Genomic DNA, 21,600 nt, shown 5'->3' with positions numbered 1-21,600 from the left:
CATACAGGCTGTGCACGCTTCCCCAGCTTCCCATAGCTGCTCCTCTTCCTCACGTGTTCCTGCGGCACTGGCCATGAAGGGGGCTGACATCAGAGGGAAAGCATTGGACGTCTTCATCTGCTGCTACTGAGACACCTCTGGCAGGGTGTAAGCACGTGTGTGCAGTCATGAGGAGCGTGGAGCTCAGCCACGGCTCAGCTCTGTCATTGAGCATTCCTCTTCATTGTAGTAGGCTTTGTCTGTGGCTTATATATGTATGTAGGAACTGGAAAAGCAATTAGAACAGAAAAAAAAGATTTTTGTATCATAGCTAGTACACTAACAGCAGTTTGTAGGCTCCTATTGAAGCAACAAAACTAAATAGTCAACTGCATTACTCAGAAGGTTAAAAATAACTAGTACAGTTCTGATCTTGAAACTAGCAGACAGCTCTTCCATTTCAGATATGTAAACTGTACTTATAATAAGGACAAGATTCAGACTCAGAACTGTACAGTTCAGACCTATCTCCATACCACCATGAGTGAAATAGAAAGCATGAGGAGCCTTCTCAAGTATGAAGATACTGAGAATTCCATTTGTAATTAAAGCATCCTTCTGTACATATGGAGAGCTACACTTCTGAGTAGCATGAAATTTATCCTGTTTTGAAACACTGTCACTGGATTAACTTACAGAAATGACACTGAATATCTTTCTAAAAATTCCCTACTGGAAATTGCAGTTTTGTCTTCAGACTAAACCCGTTTTGCTTAGTGAGTTAACTGGTCCTAAAGAGCTTACGTTTAAGTTCAGCCTTGCTTCCAGCAGATCTGCTGCTGTTCATACATAGAGAAAGGTAGCTGTGCTTCCCTCCCACTCACAGATCTATTCCTTTCAGAGATGTTACAAAATAAATCAAGTAGAATAGAGTAGTTGTGGAAACAAATAGATGCAATTATATAGGGTTGCACTTCATAGCACAGCCTAAGCTTTGGAGGGACAAGTAGTGACATGCAGAAACCATACCAATTAAAAACTGTGTTCTAGTGCCAATGTAAGTATCTTAAAAAGAAAGGAAAATATCTGATTCCTGCAGTGTAGATATGAGAAATATGTATTCCAATGTGTGGCTGTCTCAAGCTCAAGCTTTTTAAATGTGAGCATTTTTGCATCACATTGAGGATCACATCCTCACCTCAGCCATCGTGAACTCTTATTCTCCCACTTTTCTTCCCTCTGGTGCAGATGTTTGGTCATTTACAATTCATGACGTGACCTAAGTTTGATGTTTAAACATGAAGGCATTGGTCAGTTTGGAAGATCTTCAGGGCATTTCTCATAATCCAGAAGAGAACACATACTATAAATAGTGGTTCCTCTAGAGGTTCCTTGTAGAGGCACAGCTATCTCATGAATAGAAATAAATGTGCTATTAACCGATTTTTCGGAGTATTCTTTGAATTAGAATTTTCTTCTGATGGGCAGGTGTATTGATTTACTTTTGAGGGGACTTTGTGCTTTACGGTAATTCTAGCCCCGGCACGGCACAGCACTGGCTAAAATTAAAGCAGCAACTCAGGAGCCTGAAATTAAGCACACGTTTACATGTATTGACAGCGAAACATTCCCGAGAGCCCTAATTATTTACTGGAATTTGTATGAGCCAGTTGAATAATTACCTTTATATTGTTAATTTCAGACAAAGGGCAGCATCTTCATTTAGCACTATTTCTGTCCAGTGCATAAGGGAGGGTATTGCCATTAGTTTTGCTGGTGTATTGCCGAGATACCTTTTTTGTTTTTCTTTTAGCCAGCGTTCAAATGAACACGTGCACTCTGTCCTTTACTGTTCTGAATGTTATTGTATTTTAATAGAATGCTTTTCAAAACAGCAATGGCAACACTCAGTAAATTTTAATTGGACTTAACTGCATGCTGTGGAAGAATTTAAGAAAAGCAGGTAGAGGCGGCACACACATTTCAGGAAAACACTGAAGAGGTTTAATGTGTCCTTACTGCAGCCTCTCGTTTCCTGGTGTATCAGTGAGAGTCCTCCAGAAAGCACATTCCCTTGGGTTTATTCCTTTAATTATGTCACTTTGTTCCTTATGAAGTACTGGGCTCTCGAAGGGGAATAAGAAATTTTTAAGAATAGAAACAGAAACAGCCAAAATTTTGCAGTTGTCATTGAATATGTCGCCCTTTATGTTATTTAAAAATAAGTGCTGCAAATATCTACTTGAGAAAATAATTGTTTGTCGTGGGTCTGGTACTGCCAACGTAGTGATCAGGAAAATTCAACACCATATGCTGCAGAGCAGTGCTGAAATAACTGATCCTCTGACAAGTTGTTCTGAACTTTATGGCAGAGCATAACACACTCCTGTTGGTAAGAAATGTGTCAGTGCCACGGTGCTGTGACCCCGAGCTTAGCTCTGCTGCATGCCACACCATTTTTATATACCATGAAGGACTCGCATTTAAATGTGAATATTGATTTTGTACTGCCACTCAGCGCTCCTTTGTGAAAAATGCATAGTTGTCCCATTAATCTCCTTTAATTAAATATTCAAACTGCCTCAGAAATTCCTCTGCTACCTAATAAAAATTTATGAATAAAATGAATATTAAAGTAGTAATCCCTGAGAAATCGGATAGCACTGCAATTAACAGTCAATTTGTTAGAGCATTAACCAACCGTGAGCTCTCCTCGTGATGCTGGCTTTTGAAATAGCCGCTAACCACTAATCGACAAAATGGTGATGGCGAAGCCTGGGACTGAGCAAAATCAGAGGAGGTTCCTGGAGCCCTGTGATGAAGTTTTCACAGATCTGATGTCTGTTGCTATTTTGCTGGTCTGCTTTTCCCTAGCATTTCAAAATACCAAACGGCAGAACTGTTCAAGTGCTCTATATCTGCTTTGTTTGTTTGTTGTGTTTTCTCTTGTTTTCTCACATCCCCTCCCGCCTTCTGCCTAGGAATTGTACACAAAGGAAATGGTGAAAACATGTTCATTTCCCAGCAGCCACCGGTCATCTCCACTGTGATGGGCAATGGACACCAGAGGAGTGTCTCCTGCTCCAACTGCAATGGTCTTGCACTCAACAGCAAACTCTTTGCCCCAGTTGCTCTGACTTCTGGGCCTGATGGCAGTGTGTATATTGGAGACTTCAATTTTGTCAGACGGATCTTTCCCTCTGGAAACTCTATTGGCATATTAGAGTTGAGGTAAAAAGAGATTAGCTCTGGCTTGTGTCCCTATCCTGGCTGTGATACGCCTATGAAAACTACAGCGAGACTTTGTCCTTTTTGATTTAAAGACACAGCTGCGTTTAGTTGTCTCCTGAGCACGCATCTCATCGACAGTGAAACTCGGTCATCAGAAAACTTATGCATTCCTTAAAATCATAAGTTAAAAAAGGGCATCGTAAGTGGCCTTTAGAATGGGTCTTGCATAATGAATTTCTACGAAGTGCAGAGTTAATAGAGCTGTTCTTTCTTCTCATGGGGATTCTCATGCAATTATTTCTTCCCCAAAAAAGTTTAGAAATTTCAGGAAGCTTTTTTTTTTTTTTTTTCTTTAAGACCGATCCCCACTCAGCAGCAGATGTGCAGTGTGTCTGATCTATTGGTCTGATATACCTGCCTCGACTGAAATTAATACAATTAAATCCTTCTTCACAAATAACAGGATGTGGCTGGATTTAAGCAGCTGAGCGAGATTGGCATTGCAGACCAATGTGCTTCAGGCAGGGCGGCTTGACTGTATTGATGAGTCCTGATTTGAAGTCCCATGATTTGGAGTCAGGGAGGTGGAGAAAAGCAGGAAAGATGTTGGACACTGATACACTAAAATTCTCTTACTTAGAAGTCACAAATCTAACTATCTAGCATTGCAGCATTGCAGTAATTGTGAGCTGGTTGTTCAGAATGAACTTGAAAATGTGCAGGTGGTGGGTGGCAGAAGGGAAACATATTTTGAGAGGAAGAAGTGATACTGAATGCCAGGATAAACAGTGTTTTGTTATTGCTGTACAGCAGTCAGACAAAAAAATAGAGCTTTTCTGGAGAATTAATATTTCTTGTCTTTTTTTTTCTTTTTTTTTTAAACCTGAACCGGACTGTGTTACTAGGAATAGAGACACAAGGCACAGGTGAGTAAAACACAGTAATGCAAATATGTAAACCATGTTCAAGGAAATACCCTTAGAAAAGTCCTGACTTGTAGACATCATGATACAGAGAAACTCTGAATTTAATAAATGTAAATGCTAATCAAATTCACCTTTAAGATTGTTTGATTTTTTCCCCTTTGAAGGGAACAAATCAGTTGATTTTGTCAACTGATTGGTCCTAAAATCAATAAATCACCAAGCAGACATGGAGAAGTTTGAACCTGCATGCTGGGATGCTGTCCAGAGCTGTCATACAGTTTTCATGTTATGCTTGTATGATCATAGATAAAGCTAGACAAGCAAGCTGGGGTTTTGCCAATGAAGAAATAAAAAAAGGGCTTCAGAGTCCCCAAGAGCCCATTCTTCAGAGGTTCTAGCATACCTGAGCTTTAAAAGCTGCCATAATTGCAAGGTGTGCACCGAGAACAAGGCAGTACCAAAGCACATCGCATCTCCAACCTTGCTTCCTCCAGCTACAGCAAGTTCCTTCTCCCATTTCTACGTAACGTTTTGACATTGCAACGTTAAGTCTCTTTTCTTTTTTTCTTTTTTTCTTTTTTTTTTTCTTTTTTTAAGAAGTAATGTTGAAATGTTGGAAACGAGACTTCTGTAACATACAGTAAGGTATTACAATCCACCTGCAAAAGTAGCATTGCAGACTAGGAAGAGAGAGCAAGGCACCGAGACACTGTGTACCTTTAGGAGCAAACTTCAGGAATTTCAGTACATGAGATAAATAAACTGAGGCTGATGACTGCATGGCATAGCAGGAAGTGCTGCATGGACTGAGTGTATGCTTTGCAGACTGAAAGCACTGGTCAGAATTAATTGATGTAGTCACTAGGATGCTATTGAATACTATAGATTATTTGCCAGCCTGCTTGTAGATGATGTCATATTTCATATATTTTACAAAGAGAGATTAATTAAAAATGAATAATTCCTAGCTTAAAAGTACAAGGTTTTTATATTTTAGCTGAAGGGTCATTTCCATTTGCCTTTATGGTAAACTGATCAGTATCTTTGTACACTGATGAAAAGAAGTAAATTGAATGTACTTATTCTATAGTGCATTCAGACCTTCTGTCAGGTTTTTAATTTGGGGATTTCTTTGGAAAGTAGAGTTTTTTAAATACCTTCTCATTAGAACAGGTTTTGGTTTTGGTTTTTTGTTTTTTTTTCTGAGAAGAGCTTAAGCCTTAATTAAATCAAGTTGTGAGAATGCACAAGTAATTACAGTAATAATTATTTCTATCCATATCCCGTCCAAGTGAAATCTGAGGAAGATCTGAGGAAGTAAAATGAAGTTATTGTAGTCCTTGAGGTTATGGAGGAGCACTCGTCAGTCCCAGTGTATGCTGTTCTGTTCAGGCTTTAATGGCCACGGTGAGGATGACTACAGGGTCATTCATTTCTTGGACGTTTATGTGATGTCCACATACCTGGGAGAAACAACTGAATTTTCTCAGAGGCTTGTGACAGTCCCAGAAGGAGAAGGCTTAACAACCAAGTTCTCCACACAATCTGTGGTCTGCAGAAAAGAGAGAAAAAGAAGTTTTTGCCAGAACAAAGAAAATACCATGTAAAAAAGGGTAGTGCTGGGAGACTGGGAGACAGAGAAGAGACAGTCCTTGGTTTAAAGGACTGCTTAAAAACAGTTCATCCTCTTCAGTTTTCTGAACTTTGTCATCGAACTTTTAATAAGATCTAACCAAGGTGCTTGGTAACTGGTCAAATAGAAACCAGGCTTTGAGGTTACAGGGATGAACTGCACTACAGGATATAATTGCCTGTTCTGGAAAAACGAATCGTGAACCCTAGGCTATTTTATGTAGTTTTTGATAGACTAATTTAAATAAACTTGTGTTTAGGTTTGACTGCAAACTTCTGCAACAATGAGGAGTGTTTGATTTTGTTCCATTTTTTGCTAATATTCTTTAAATTTAAACATTTTAGTATTCAAGGCTTTGAGCATAGATAACATCAAGAATTTTCTAACAGCCGGCCTATTAAATGTAATGACAAGGATGATAGAAAATGCGTCTACAAGGAGGGTATATAATGACTCCTGGCTCTCTGTAGTTTCTACATAATGGAGAATATGTTTATTTAACATCTAGAATTCTCCTTGCAATTTTTTTCATCAGCAATATTTTATTAAAAAGTCATTTTTTAGCTGGCCAGGCTCTTCTGAGCTTACTCCTGAGAGCACAAATGGTTCTCAAACGTTTTTAACAAATAATTTTATAATAATGATGATGTGTAATTCAACATTAATTACCTTTTGCTCACATCCAGTTACTCGTTTTTCGTGATGCTTTGATTATCTCCCATTCCCCATATTTCCTTGGGCTGGGTTTCACATCTGTTCCACAGATGTGGGAATGTCTTGTTCCTACTACTTCCCCCTTCTGTCTTTTGGAGAAGCTTATGACTAAGGTCAGCATTAAGCTACTCTAGCTGATGACTCAGAGGTGTTGAGTAGTTTCTGTCCCTTTTTGAATGGAAAATGAGAAATTAAATAGGCCCGAGCTCCATCGCATTTATCAAAATTACAGCATTGGCCTAATTGCTAATAAATCAAATGAAGATTTCAACTGATTGTCTGTTAGGGGCCAAGCAAAAGCTTCATTTTTAAAGAGGCTACAGCAACCCAGAATCTGGACAGTAAAGTAAGTCCGTATCATTTCAGACATTATGTAGCTGTCCTGGGATCTCTGCCGGTTCTTTGCTCTGTTTTGTTTGGATTCTTCCTGTCCTGATTTGTCATGGCACTAGGCAAAGCACACTGCCAAAGCCACCATGAACAAAACTGACAAAACTTGGAGAGCTCATTTCTTAACTTAGTTGCAGAAATCCTAGGTGCTAGCAGCATTTCATTAAGATAGAGATTGACTATCTTCTAATCTACATAGCAATCCCTATGTTTATACAGAACTGCTGCATGAAGAGTGGCAGGAGCACCTTGTCACATACAGGCAGCAGTCAGCCATCACCTCCTTAGGCAAAACTCGACAGCAGTAAAATGCTGCCTGAGGCTGAACAATACACCAAGTTTTGGCCACTCCTCTGCTTCTGCCCAGCTCCTCGATTTTCAGTAATGGTCTGAGTGGTCTGAAGGATCTACACCCATCCAGGGTCTGTTTCATCATCAGGACTACAGCGCAGTCTCACCAGGTTTGAGCCCAGGCATTTTCCTCAAACGGGAAATTAAGTTTGCGCTCAAAACGAAGCAAGAAGTTATACTTGATAGTAAGATGAAGCCCAGTTTTTCTGATTGGAATTTATAATCCTCACCATTTAATTAACGTATGTAAATATTTTTTTAAATAGCATTTTATAAGCTCAATAAGGCACTTCGGTGCATGAATTACGGTGTATTAATTCATGCCTAGTTGCACTGACAGTGCTTGGCCTTCTGCCTTGCTCCTGACAATACAGTCGGCATGAATTAAGGTGCCATATTTCATACCTTCATATTTCCTAAGGTTTAGAAACGGATAAAAGTAACCAAGAGTGAATAGTAATACCCTTGCAGAGCAATCTGTGATTCATTTTGCTGCAAGTCAGATGTGTTTTCAATGCCAAGATGCCAATGCCAAGTGTACTAAAACAGAAAAGGTATAGGAAAAAAAAATGGCCTTGCTTTTGAAAGTAATAATTATTAAGTAAGCTGAAGTCACTTCAGTTAGCTTTACACTGGGTCTCTTGGTCCTCATGGCCACACCAACCCCAGCAGTACTGCTGTGGGTGAGCTCACTATCTGACACCAACCAAGATGGGCAGGCTCTGCAGCTGCTTCTACAGTGGTGCTTGGATGAGCTGCATGATAGCTGGTCTCACTTATAATTCTCATCTCCACAGCAGAATTAAATAGGAGTATACAAGCTTTAGGCTACCATGAACAATAATTTTTGAAAAAATAAGAAAAAGAAAAAATAATAATTTTGTTGTTCTTCTTTTCTAGTACAAGTCCTGCACATAAATATTACTTGGCTGTTGACCCAGTGTCAGAATCCCTTTACTTGTCAGATACCAATACCAGAAGAGTTTACAAAGCAAAATCACTCATTGAAACAAAGGACCTGGCCAAAAACGTGGATGTGGTGGCAGGAACAGGTGATCAGTGCCTCCCATTTGACCAGAGTCACTGTGGAGATGGTGGGAAGGCATCAGAGGCGTCTCTCAACAGCCCAAGAGGTAAGAAGAGAGCATGTTTGAAGTATGCGGTGGTCAGCTGTTATTTCCCTACATTCAGCAACATCAGAGGTGAATGTTGGTGGTATGGAAGCAAAGGCAGAAGCTTCCCATCAGTATTCCATTACATTTTGTTGCATGTGACAGATGGCAGGAGGGGGGCAGTCACGCAGAATGGCATTTGACGTAGAAGGGTGTATGAAACAAAGCTGTGGAATTGAATTTCTCCATGCAGAAAAAAATGGCACCCATTGACATTCATCAACACTTGCTGAATGTTGATGGAGACCAAACAGTGGATGTGAGCACAGTGAGGGCTGGGTGCTGGTTTTAGCAATGGTGACAGTGACTGTGGTGACAGTGGCTTATCAGCAGAGCATGTAGGCTCCTGTTCATCACTGGTGGAAATGCACAGATATTGCTGGTGACTGTTGCTGTTGATAAAGAGTGCTTTGTAGCTGAGAATTTGCTTTATCAAGTAGTGTTATTATACTCTTCGTATCTGTTGTAGTTTCAGTGGAAATAAAGAGGATGCATTACTTTCAGTCAAGTAATTTATATAATGGGAGAGGTGATTCATTGGAACATGTTTATTCCAGATCATTTTGGGTACCCTACCCCTAGAATTTTTCAAGGCCAGGTTGGTGGGGGCTTTGGGTAGCCTGATCTAATGGGAAATGTTCCTGCCACTTATGGCACAGTTGGATCACAGTTGGACGCTCTTTAAGTACCTTCCAACCCACATCCCATGGTTTGTCATTCTACATACTCCTTCCTTGTTTGTTACACTCCTACTTAAGTACCTTTCTATTGCAGGGTGGCAGCATTTAACCATAATTTACTTCTAAGCAAATAGTATTGTTGTAATTTTTCTGTTTGTTTTTTTTTTTATACAATCAGGTGAGTCTGGTTAGTGGGGTTACTTATACATTTCAAGTCAGAGCTTTTTAAATCAAACAGACAGTAGGATTAAGTGTACTGAGAGATCCACTTTCTCCTTCCCCATTAGATGCACTTTCCAAAATAGGAGCTCCACGTGAAGGGGGCATTTTGCTGCAGCCATTCTTTCAGAGTTCATTCTATATTGTCACAGGCAAAATGCACCTGATGCCTTGAATCCCCACTAGTGGCATAATTAATCACCTCACAAGGTACATTAAAACTGCAGTTTGCATTAGAATTGAGATAGAGGGCCTGGATTTGGTCATCTAAACAAGCTGATCAAAGTCAGCTCCTGCTGAGATCCCTGGAACAGAGGATAAGCAGCAGCTCTGATGGCAGAGCCTGTAAGTGGGCTTTTAGCAAGCTCCCCCTGCAGCACACCGCTGCTCCTAATGACTAGCTCTGAGGAATTATTTTTCTTCAGCTAATAAATGAAGGCTTGTGTATCAGTAGGAAAGTAGAATGTATGTACAGACAAACGTTTCTAGGGCAAGCAAATAATCCTGTTTTAAGGCTTAGCAAGTGACACATTTTAATTATAGATAGAGCAACTTCAACATGTCTTTAATGATGGAAGTTAAGTGTGAGACGAGAACAAATAAATGTTAATCTTCTGGCAGCTAATTAATGCTATGAATCAATTCTAAAAATAGTTGAGAAGAAAGGTTTTCGCATCCTTTAGCAGGAAAATAATCAATGTATTGTTGTTGGTTACAATTGATTATATCTAATTACAATTCCTTGTTTCATTGTACCTTCTTGCCAGACAGTATCTTGGTGAAAATCTGTAATATATCTACTTATAGAAATATGCATGCGTAGCTGTTTTCCTCAACAGGTTCTAGTCATAAAGACAGTAACAGGAATAAAAAGTATAATTCATGAATGCTGGGGCAGACTGCAAAAATTAAAAAATTAACCATAAACAGACAATGGCTCAGACATTGGCAAATTCAGGTAATGGCTTCCAGCTGATATACACATCTAAATGATGTCAGCTTAAACTGAAATTGTTTTCTATGTTTTGTATTTCATTTTCTATGCTCTGGGTTTTGTATTTCCATTTGTAGTCACTATGGAGTGTCACATGCCCCTTCTTGGGCATGGGATAATGCAACATCAGCCCACAGTCACCAGCACAGTGCATAGTGTTAGCTGTGCATTATCATGATGGCTTTATAAGTGCATGTCCTTGTTTTCCACTACACAAAGACATTGAAAAGTCTTGGAAGCAATAGAAAGTACTTGCCTGGTGCCCACTTTTTAGCATTTATGAAAAAAAAACTGAAAGACTGACATAGCTAAGTACAATTTAATGAATATTTTGGGTCATTCATTTGGTTTCTCAATGGAATCGTGATTTAGAAGATGTCACCTTTCTACTAAAATTACATTCAAAATGTAATTGTACATATTATTTATAGAAGACAGGACACATTGACAGAGGTGTTGGTAAGCCCAGAGACTCAGCAGCATCTTTTCCACATTTAAAGATATTTGAACAAAAAGCAACATAATGTTATGTAGTATTTGACCACAGAACCAAATAAATTACTTTAATTTTTCATCATCAGCGAGATTTTTTGCATTCCAAAAGTTTGTACCTTATCACACAGATAAAGACAAAGTAATAGAAAAGGATATTAATTATATTTAAATGCATTACTTGACGAGACAAGATGTATATTTATTCTTAGGCTGGTGTAGAACTTCCTTTTGGCTCCATTTAGTCTATCTGCCTTATTGTTGCTTTGAATGCTCCCTTTTTCTGCAATAAATAAAGTACTTTTGCGTAGTAGAAAGGTAGTATCTAGTAGCTTAGTGGCAGGCCTTGGTTAGTTACACCTCAGAAGTTGTATTCTCATTTCTGCTGCTGACTGCTTGCAACTGTGAATAGAACCTTATCTATATGACTCGGTTTATCCACTTTTAAAATTGATAAGAAATAACTGTTGTGTAATACTGTCGTGAAATTTAATCCTGTTTGGTAACATCTTCAGAAGTATGGGAGCGAGTGGAAATTCATATACACTTATTTACTTCTCTGAAGGAATACTGCAAAAAATATTAGTTTAACTGTTTTGAACTCAGGTTTTTCTACTTCAGTGAGCATAGAGGTAGGGTGTTTTCTTTGTTGTTCTGGTTTTCAGTTCAGTTTTGGAGAGTCCTGAGTAATTATTTGACGAGTTAAGGCCTTTGTTGACTTCTGTTTCTAATTATCTGGCATGGCTGACTTTGCCAAGTGACCAGGAACCGAATGTCAGACAGTAAAACATCATGGTCACATTAGTCAGTGATGATTTGATCATTCCCCAGCTTTCATTTCTCACCTGACAAACATGTGGGGCTTTATTCAGTCTGTTCCCACTTCTCCACAAAGAACTGGTGATGGGGCCTTTTGAATATTAATCTTGCACAATTGTGTGTTGGAGCTGACTTTGAAAGATGTTTTTAAACATGCATGGGTGATGTAGTTGAAACTTGAACTTCAATATATTATTTTTACTGCAACTTTCTTTAATTCTGTATAGAACTCAGAGTAATGAGTCATGTAATAGATGACCAAGTACTTAAGCAAAATGTGAAATGGTACAAGGTGGGGACATAAAGTAAGATATGTGACAAGCTGAACACATTTATTATACAAAAAGATATTGAAAATGAAGTAGTAACTACACAAGATATTAATCACTGACTCAATTCTAATATCATGAACTTTACTAAGCAACGGATTTTAATTTTGGGGTGGGAATTCTGTTTGGTGGCTTGGGTTATTTTTTGATTAAAAAGTATTTATGGCATATCTAGTCACCAACGCTGGAACATTTAAACTGTCCTGAGTAATATTTATAATAGGGCACTAAGGAATAGCGTCCCGATTTTACTAGATTAGTCACTAAATTTTGGAGCAGTAAGCACTAAAATTAATAGCAATACCAAAGAGTTGTCTACTTAACACTGCAAAGGCAATTTCTATATCGAAGGCATTAGATACTTACCATTAACCCTCTGAAACCAATGGGCTTTGCACGTGTAAATAGGTTTGACTTTCCAGGCTTAAATGACAGAGGCGGTGAAAGGCTGAGACAATCAAGTTATCAGTTTTTTGCTGAGATGGTGTTTCTGCATCAGTATACCAAGAAAGGTGATTTAGATTAACATCTGATTTGAATTACTGTGTGTTTTTGAGACACTCTCAGAACGTGCACGCAGGACAACTAGCATGGCAGAGCAAACTGAGTAACCTAGTCCAACCAGCAAGTCCCTCCAATGACTGAACAGTAAGTCACCAAAATGACTGACAGTGTTTGGGAGTACAAGCACTGAATCCAAAGAATTACCATCTTAGCATCTGCAGTGCATGGTTTTTGACTGCCGGGTCCAGACCAGACTTTGAGACTGTAAGACAGGGGGTCACATCTGTGCTGTGTGGAGAGTCACTGCTGCAGAAGAAATTGAGAACCGCACACGGGATTCCGCCTACCTGAATGTAGTGCAGTGACCACAAAGCAGGCAGCAGGGAAAAGTAGAAGGCTGGAGTAAGTTTTAAAGTCCATGCATAATAATCAGCATTCCACTCAGGCACATGACCGTGCAACACAAATGAAAGCTTAAATTAAAAATCAGTTCTGCAGCTTAGTTTTATGCATTTTGCTTGAAGTTATTTTAGTAAGGAAATACTACTAAAAGAATCATGGCTTTGAAAATGTGTTCACTCCAGTAGCTTACATCCTGAAATAATCAGTCTTCTTGCTCACCATCTGCAGCACTTCTTGCTAAAGTAAATAAAGCTGCAAGAACAACTGCTCAGATTAAACCTTTACATTTGTCAAATCACAATAGGCCATTTAGGACCTGATCCTGCTCAGCTGGAGATTCCCCTTTGCTCCAGTAGAATGCAGACCAAATTCCTAATATGCTCTTTCACAAAAATAGGATTCCTTCATAGTTAATCTCCTGCTCATTCATCAATCTTTACCATTTTATAAATTCATAGCAGCTTTTGAAACCTTTCACGCAATTCAAAAAGAAAAGCAGAATGTTTCAGCAGCAACTTGTAAAGAATAAACCAATTTGCAGCTTGAAATCGTCGCATGTGCATCAGTAGTAAAAAATCCATCTCATGCCATTTTTGATTCAGCAAAATGCATTGTTTTTCTTCAGCAGCCTGGGTTACCTATGATTTCAGAGGCCTGTGGAACCTAAGTGAATTTTTTAGGAAAGTATATTTTCCTAAACTTGCTCCAGCCTTCGTTTGAATGCATTAGTTGTTCATCTTTATGCAAACTACTGTCAGCAGTAAGCGTGACCCCAGCCAGCATGTCTCTGACTAGAAGCAGGACATTCTGGAGTCAATAGTTAAAAATGCTGTTTGCTTCAGCTCTGCTGCTCCACATCTCCAAAGAGAACAACAGTGAAGCGCAAGTATTGAAGTCATGTTCCAGCTGACAAAGAATTGTTAATTTTGCCGCTAGTACTAAGACAGTAATGAAGTAAAGATGACAAAGATCACAAAGCACCAGACTGCAAATCATTTGAATCATATTTTGAGTGGTGTATTATGGTAACATATAAATAACTAATTGCATAAAATTGCTTTAGTAGTTTCTAGATGGCAGCTTTAATTAAAAGCACCGGAGACATTTAGAAGTTTAGAAATAGATGGCATGTAATTTGCCCTTTTACCAACCATAAAATGGTAATTAACCAATTTGATTCACTTCTTCCTATTAAAAGTTTTATGAGAATCACAAGTTTCTTCTGAATACAATTTTTCTCCGGCTGAAGGTGGCATTCTCTTTTATCAGTCCTCACCAGTGCTTTTAGATGTTCATGTATAAACTTCAGAAGCTTAATTGGAAGTTTTCAATGTGAAATGATCATTTGCAAAGTTTTAAGCTGAGCAGAAAGTAAATATTCAGAAGAAGGTAGAAGGTAGCTCTAGCTGTTGTTCACTGTTGTGTTCCGAAAAGGATTTGTTCCCAAGAAGCCTCTTGAAACATGACTGTGGTCTATGACACGAGGCAGAAAGAATCTGTCTTAATTGGGAACTGGCTGTATTAATTTTAATCTGTAGTTTCAAATTTAATTATAAATCCACCATGAGTTTAGCTCCATTAACAATGCAAGGCCAAGTTTCAAGAGTGAAAGTAAAGGTCAGATCTATAACATTCATATGTATCTTGAATTTATACCTATGGGAACTACACACAGAAGTGATCAGTTCACTTTCAAAGTGTTATTTGCATTTTTAATAGCGTATCTATGCACACTAAGATCTGTCAGGAGAAATAACCCTGTACCAAAATCACTCCTCAGAGCACATAATAGGAGATGGAACAGGCAGCCTTCTACATACGTCATGGCTGTAATGAGCCCATCCAAGCATTATTTTGTGCAGAAAACAGAAAGAGCAAAACTTCTACTGCTGTCTTTTTCGTGATGGTGCTTCGTAGCCCATGTGATCACACCAGCAGCACTCCATTGCTAAATGTTGGTTAGCAGAATTAAAACAATAAAGCAAAGCAACATCTAAGAATAACTGTTCCCACTCAGAGTGAGTACAGAGTGAGCAGTGACAGCCCTTACACCCAGAGCAGCAAATCATCACACATTGCGTACACGTGGTTCCTCTACTTCCTCAGCGATTAAACATTACATTGTACACCCGAAAAGGATTAAAATAAGCTCTTGGAGCACAGATTAGGTGAAGCATCATGGAATCCAGCTGTAACAATGAATAAACTGGGGAAGTTGAGTCACAAACCTGTGTTTTGTTTTCTAATGGATGCCTTACACAGGGCATTTCTCAACACGTTTTAAATGCATAAGTGATTTTTTCAAAAAGGCAAAGTCACATTGTTTTAGTATATAGGAGTGAGCACAGGTCCACTGTGGAACATCTGTATGCTAGTACTTGAAGAAACTTAGCTATCTAGGCTAAGTTTATCATCTTTTATGATATATAGATAAAAGCCTCTTTAGGCATTTATCATCTTTTGCTCAAATACTGAAGACATGGGCTTGTTTATGCCACACTGGCATATGTACTTCCCCTGCAGATAGCCTGCCTTTCTGCCATGGCTGGAAAGTAAAATGTGTGTTGTTATTGCAAAAAAGTCTTTGGTTTTCTTGTATAGGCAGTGTTTGAAATCCATTCAGCAACACAGCTGAGTAGCTTTGCTTCATTTCTGCTTAATTTCTGACTTTTACATAATGGCTGGTTTGCAGCCAACAGAGCCATCTGCTTGCAGGGAAATTGCGTAAAACAAGATGCACTTGCCCTGATGATGGATCCTGGCCTTGGTTATCCGTGACATGGATCCTGCCCAGGTGAGCAGTACTGCTCCTTGCTGCCCATGCAAAGGCAGGCCCCAAGGCACAGCAGCTGTGCTGTAGGTCCCACCTACATCAGCTTTCTCACTTCAAAGCATGAGCTAAGCTGAAAAGCAAAGCAAGTCTCAGCTCATCTTTCTGTGTCTGATATACCAACTGACACAGCTCCATAAGGCATTATCAGGAAGGTTAGAAAACACCTCCAACAATCATAGCTGCATTCACACACCATCCTTTCCACAGCAAGGCTTTTTTTCCCCCCTTCCATCAAAAAGAGCCTTGAAGAGACTTCCAAGAAAGTTGTAAGAGTTACGGGGCTGGATCTGAAGAGACCTTCCCATATCCAAGAAGAAATCCTAATATGGTTTCCTAACAGCTTTCTCATTTTCTAATGAAAACCTTTAACACTTTAACTTTACCTTGCAGCACTGCTGAGAGCAGTGCAGAGCCCAGGAAGGATCTCAGGTATGCAGACTGCCTCAACAAGAGAAGATACCAAGAGCTCCCCCTGCTCTGTGGCTCCACACTGCGGTAGAAGGAGGTGAACATAGCCCTTCTCATTTACACAGATACAAACCAAAGATCAGGTCATGAAACCGGGGCCATCAGTCTGCCTGGTATGGGGGAAAGGCAAGCCCTTGTAACCTGCTGGCCCCTCTGTAGAGACTGGTGCTGATGTTATTCTTGCTCTCTGCTAGAAAAGCATCCATGGGTGATTTATTCTGGGGCTCTGCCATTGGGTGATAGCACTGTAAGAGGCAGCCTGAAGGTCAGACACGTTTCCAGCTGCCAGATGCACATGTACCCAGGGGCCTGGAGGGACTGTCAGCCTCACAGATCTGTGTGATGCTCATCACAGCTGCCTGGTCCTGCCTCTGCCCCCCACGCTATTTCCCCACTACCCTCAGCTACCACTGCTCCTATGTATATAAAGAAGTGAAATATCAGGAAGATGGACTAGGAGATGGGGGGAAAATTATTTTTTTTTCTTTTCTTTTCTTACATAATGGTGCATGGAATTGCTGCTTGATATCCTTAGCTGGCAGGCAGACAAGTATTTTGTAAACTCAGAGAACATGCAGCCTTCAGTTGTGCTAAATGCAGGGGACAAAAATCAAGAACCATATAAGCCACTGTCCAAACCATCTGTTCAAGCCCTCTGCCTTTCATTTCTCTGTAGCAGAACATAAATTCATTATTAAAATAGCTTGGCTGTGCGCAGCAGCTGCTATAATTGCAAGTTATGCAACTTTAAATGGGAAATTATGAAGTAGTTTAAAGCAAGAAATCGAGCAGGTTTAGGATTTTCACAAACCTAACATTGAATAGAAGTGCTCTTCTAGCTATTTCAACATTTCAGGAAAGAAAGATCCTACATACATTTTGTGCAATATAGAAACGTCTGACAAATACTGAATGCAGGGAGGAATGAGGAAAAAATATGAGACTGGGATAGACCAGGGTCAGGCATGGGTTGTGACAGGGAGACACCACACGCTGCTGGTGGGACGCAGCAAGCACTCTGTGCTCCAGTTTCCGCAGTGAAATACAGAAAACATGGAAAGACCGTGAACTCTGCAGTGCCCTCATGTTTGTTTCAGGGTCCATCTCTCCTTTGCAGTGTAGTGATGCTAGAGCTAATGCAGACCCAGCAGCACCAGCTCTTGCTGAAGCCACTCTTGTCATGAGACTGGTTCCAGTAGGTGACCCTGTGCTTTGGGCAACACCACACTGCAGTACATTCTGCAGCACAGGTGTTCTTTCCACCTGGTAAGCAGAGCCCATTTTGTACCATTAGTATGTATAGCCCCTGCACTGCAGAAGTCATTTCTTGCTTTCTGTTGGTGCTTCCTCCTTGTTCAGGTGCTCCAGGAAGTCACACAATGCAGTAATACAAAAAATTGCATCTGCATGAGAATTAAGAAAGTGGAAAACGAAGAAAAATCAACTGCAAGATAAGGTTTTCGAAAAGCTGATCTTGTCCCACTCTGTGATGAAGGCCATGAAGCTGTTGAGCATAATTTTATGTTATATACATGACAAGAAAAGCATTTGGTGCTTTGTTCTGTTTCTTCCTTATATTTTCCTTCTTTCTGTCAGTCAGAGACAGTCAGATGTCTGGATAAGATCTTTCCATATACAATTTGAATAAGCCTCAAATAAGTAATAGGTAGAAAAAAACTGAGCCGTACTCATTTTAATCATCTGATTTTCAGGGCCTTAAGAGGAGAGGAAATATTTCTTTAATCTGGAAAATGTCAATGCTAACACTTTCTTTTCCCCCTTTCCTTTCATCTAGGTATCACTATAGATAAGCATGGATTTATTTATTTTGTTGACGGTACCATGATTCGGAAAATTGATGAGAATGGCGTGATCACAACAATAATAGGTTCCAACGGCCTCACATCAACCCAGCCACTGAGCTGTGACTCTGGAATGGACATCACTCAGGTAGACACCTGATTTTTGTGTGTTTTGTCACTCTTCTGCACATTGTAGAGACAGAAAAATTGGTTTCTTGTACGAGGATTATATATCAGAATATGCCAGGTGAATCAGGTAACTCTGAACTGCACAGTGTGGAGTGAATCTTTCATTCACATTATTTTTTCAAGGTGTATTATATAAATGTATAAGGTGTATTATGTAAATGCAAAATTGTGTGTTTGATTTTATCCAGGAGTTTTCATGTGAGTGTGTAGGGAGTATATAACGAATATTTGCTGCTTTGGAAAGTTGCTAGCTAATTTCAGATAGAGCTTCCTAGGAGTTTATGGGATGTTTAGAGTACTTTCCTTTAGTCCAGTATTCAGACTAATTTGCTTGAACTGCTAAATGGAAAAAATATATATTCTGTTGACATCTAAGTCTGTTTTAAATCACGGAAGAGCATTACAGTATGTAATTACAAAACAGTAGTGTACTGAAGCTGCTGCCTTTCAGCCTGTTTCTCCAAGAGCTTTTCAGTTCTTTCCAGGGCAGAGTGAAAGAAATTGAACTAAAGCACACTTACCGTCTCTCTAGTTTACACTAAAAAGATATCTAGATAATCATGAAGAAACATAAATAGTACTCCTGACTAGACAGTGAGCCACCCTTACAGGTAGCACAAGGAAGGAATTGCCCTATACCAATAAAAACCTGAATTAATCAGTTTCAACATGGGGAAAAACAGAAAAGCAGTACTTGAAGAAAACTTGAGGCATTCATGTAGCACACAGAGGGTATATTATGGACTGTGAAAGCTAATAACAGCCATCCTGTTGATTTTGCATTTCATTTTCTCCCTGCTCTTCCCTCAGTCTTTCACAATTGCAAAATCACAGCTAAAATATGCTGCGTAACAGTGGTAAGAACTTGCTCCTGGATTCTGAATAGAGTTTGAATTACAGCAGTAAAAACGTACATGTGGAATATGGACTCAATGCCTTGGATAATTTTTATCAAATTTCACAGGGACAAACAATGGAATGTAGTGCTATCGTCACAGCAGCATCAGAGGATTGTATTACTAGGGTCAAAACTGAAGATAGTGTCCTTGTTCCACTTTACATGTCACTAAGCATTTGAAAATGCAGGACAGGGAAATGATATATATACCTTCTTATTCTCTCTGGTTCAGTAGATATGTAGCTGTTCCATGTAAAGCAGAACGACAGGGTCAGTTGAGTTAGCTGTGCTAAGCCCAAGCTTAAACTAGCCTAGTAGTTGTCTGAAGGACATGTTGCTTCTGGGCACCTTGACTTCTGCTCCGGCACCTCGTCTGGTAGGATAGCCAGTCCTGCAGATGATGAGCAGGAACCCACTGAAGCAACCAGTATTCTGCAGCTGGAGGCACTGACTCTCCGCTCCATTGCTGCAGACCTGCTGGCAGGAGCCATGCTTCATGGAACTTACTGCTGCCTGAAGCACGTTTGCTTGCTTCTTGGATACACATAACAAATGCCTGGGGCATCAGTAACCAGATTAGAGATCTCGGAGGGACATGGAATGGAGCCAGGTGCATTGTCTGCTCCCTGCCTCCTCCTTGTGATACGCGTCTGAGGCTGTACACATAACTGCTTTTTTGGTCATATAACTTGCGAGTGTGTATTTACGTGCAAATTTTGGTTTATTTCCCTCATTTTGCTCAGTAGCAAAATGCCTCCCCAAATCTGAAATGCAGTGCTTCATGTTGATGGTTTTGTATTCCTTTTTAAAAAATACAAACACCCTTTAGCAAATTACTTTCAACAGGGGGTCTGGCAAATGTGGAGATAAAATGGCTTTGTTTTTTAACATGAAAATGAGGTTGAAAAGGTAAAACTCTTCAGGTTGAAATCAAACATACCAAAGTTGTACATAGCTCTGTCCCCTAAAGTCTTGTTTTATGGTGGGCTGGCTACTTGCTGGAAACAGATTTACCTTAGTACAAGGTAATACAGGCCCAATACCATAGAGAGAAAGAGAAAAAAACTTCTGCAGTATCATAGATAAGAAGATGCATTCACAAAGCAAGTTCTTCTTTGTATTGCTTTTTGGGCATGGGCATTCAGCTGGGATAGGGTCTTCTTTCCACAGAAGCAGAAAGGCAATTCTTTCTCCATGAACAAGCCTTGTGCTGCCATTTCACAGCACCTACAGGCTTCTGTTGCAACAAATTCCTGAAAAGTTTGCAAAGGCTTCAGCATTCTGGGAAATGGAGATACTTTCTTATCACAGACAGTGAGATAATCTTCAAATAAATTGAGAATGCATGTCAGTGAATATTCGAAACAACAAAATAAATGATGGCATATTAAATCAGCCATTAAATTAAACCTAAAAAGCAGCAAAGTAAGCTGCAGTAGTAATTGCTGTCTAATTCTCTGTCACTGGTAGGTGAACTAACGCTGCTAGCAGTCTGCAGCATAGATGTACATGTTGCTTAAGGAAGCATTTCTTGTTTGGAACATTTATTTTGTGGGCTCCTAACAGATTCTTTTTACTGAAGTTTTTCACAAAATCCAGAATGTTGAGTATTTTCACATATTTTGTAAAGCATAGATGCTAAACTAAATGAATACCCGGAATGCGTGTTCTGAAAAGTAGCTCTATCAAATTGGCTTGATAGGATGGGTTTTTTTTTTTTCAAAATTGTTGCTGATAACCAGAAAACTGAGAAATAATCACACCCCATTGAAGTCAAACATGTTAATCTGAAATTATATCTAAGAAAATAAGGGATATTTTCACTTAGTCAAAATAATTTTGTGTCCTTGCAAGACCACTGAGTTTATTCCAGCTTGGCATCAACAGTAATGAAAAATGAATTTGGCCATCTTCAGTTAGATAGTTTTTTGGCTAAATTACAAGTGGCATTTACATCAAGTGAGTGTGGGTTGCTCACAAATTGTGTGTTTAGTGGGACTTATGAAATAGGCAAATAAAATCAATTCTCAAAGCTAAATTTGCTCTGACAATAAAATCAACAACTTGCTCAAAATCAATATATCTTGATTTACTGAAATACTAAAATGTACTCTTGAAGTAAACACATAGAATAACTGCCTGTTGTGAAAACTACTATAAATGACATGCTTTCACTTTAAGGCATTCACTTTAATATATGAGTTGATTATGAAAGTGTTTAATCATTTATTCCAATATCAGGTTTGACAGAAACACATCTTTCTAATCACTCTCTGTTTGTTATTCAGTGCTTTCTCATTCTTAAGAGAGAATTTTGTATTCATAACTGATAGAGGTGGGGGTAAGGACAGCTGGGGTTGAAAAGATTATGAGTTGTGGCAAATCAACTACCCAGCTTTGACTAATTGCTTTGATCTCATACTTCACTCTGAGGGTGTTAATCTGAATTTAGAAGGAACAGGACGTTAGGCTGAGGTATTTATATGGTATTCTGGTCTACTCAGTTCTGTTTCTGCGTGTGCAAAGCTAGCTTGAGTGACTTCTCAGCGCAGTGCAGTTCATTTGTTAATGAGAA

The 21,600-nt window shown here is 39.3% G+C and overlaps 1 protein-coding gene across 7 annotated transcripts in view; it reads left to right on the top strand.

Moving 5' to 3' along the window:
• TENM1 (teneurin transmembrane protein 1) overlaps positions 1-21,600 on the top strand; it is an 823,045-nt gene that overhangs the window by 762,489 nt on the left and 38,956 nt on the right. For all 7 annotated transcript variants that reach the window (XM_052673651.1, XM_052673650.1, XM_052673645.1 and 4 more), the window contains 4 exons: positions 2,961-3,210; positions 4,116-4,136; positions 8,125-8,357; positions 17,932-18,086. In XM_052673651.1, coding sequence (XP_052529611.1) covers positions 2,961-3,210; positions 4,116-4,136; positions 8,125-8,357; positions 17,932-18,086 — 659 coding nt within the window. The remainder of the gene's footprint in view (positions 1-2,960; positions 3,211-4,115; positions 4,137-8,124; positions 8,358-17,931; positions 18,087-21,600) is intronic.

The sequence above is a fragment of the Tympanuchus pallidicinctus genome, unplaced genomic scaffold (assembly GCF_026119805.1).
Source record: "Tympanuchus pallidicinctus isolate F22 unplaced genomic scaffold, pur_lepc_1.0 scaffold13, whole genome shotgun sequence".
Lineage (NCBI taxonomy): Eukaryota > Metazoa > Chordata > Aves > Galliformes > Phasianidae > Tympanuchus > Tympanuchus pallidicinctus.
The sequence above is the reverse complement of the archived record's forward strand: the minus strand, read 5'-3'. Positions and strand labels throughout refer to the sequence as shown.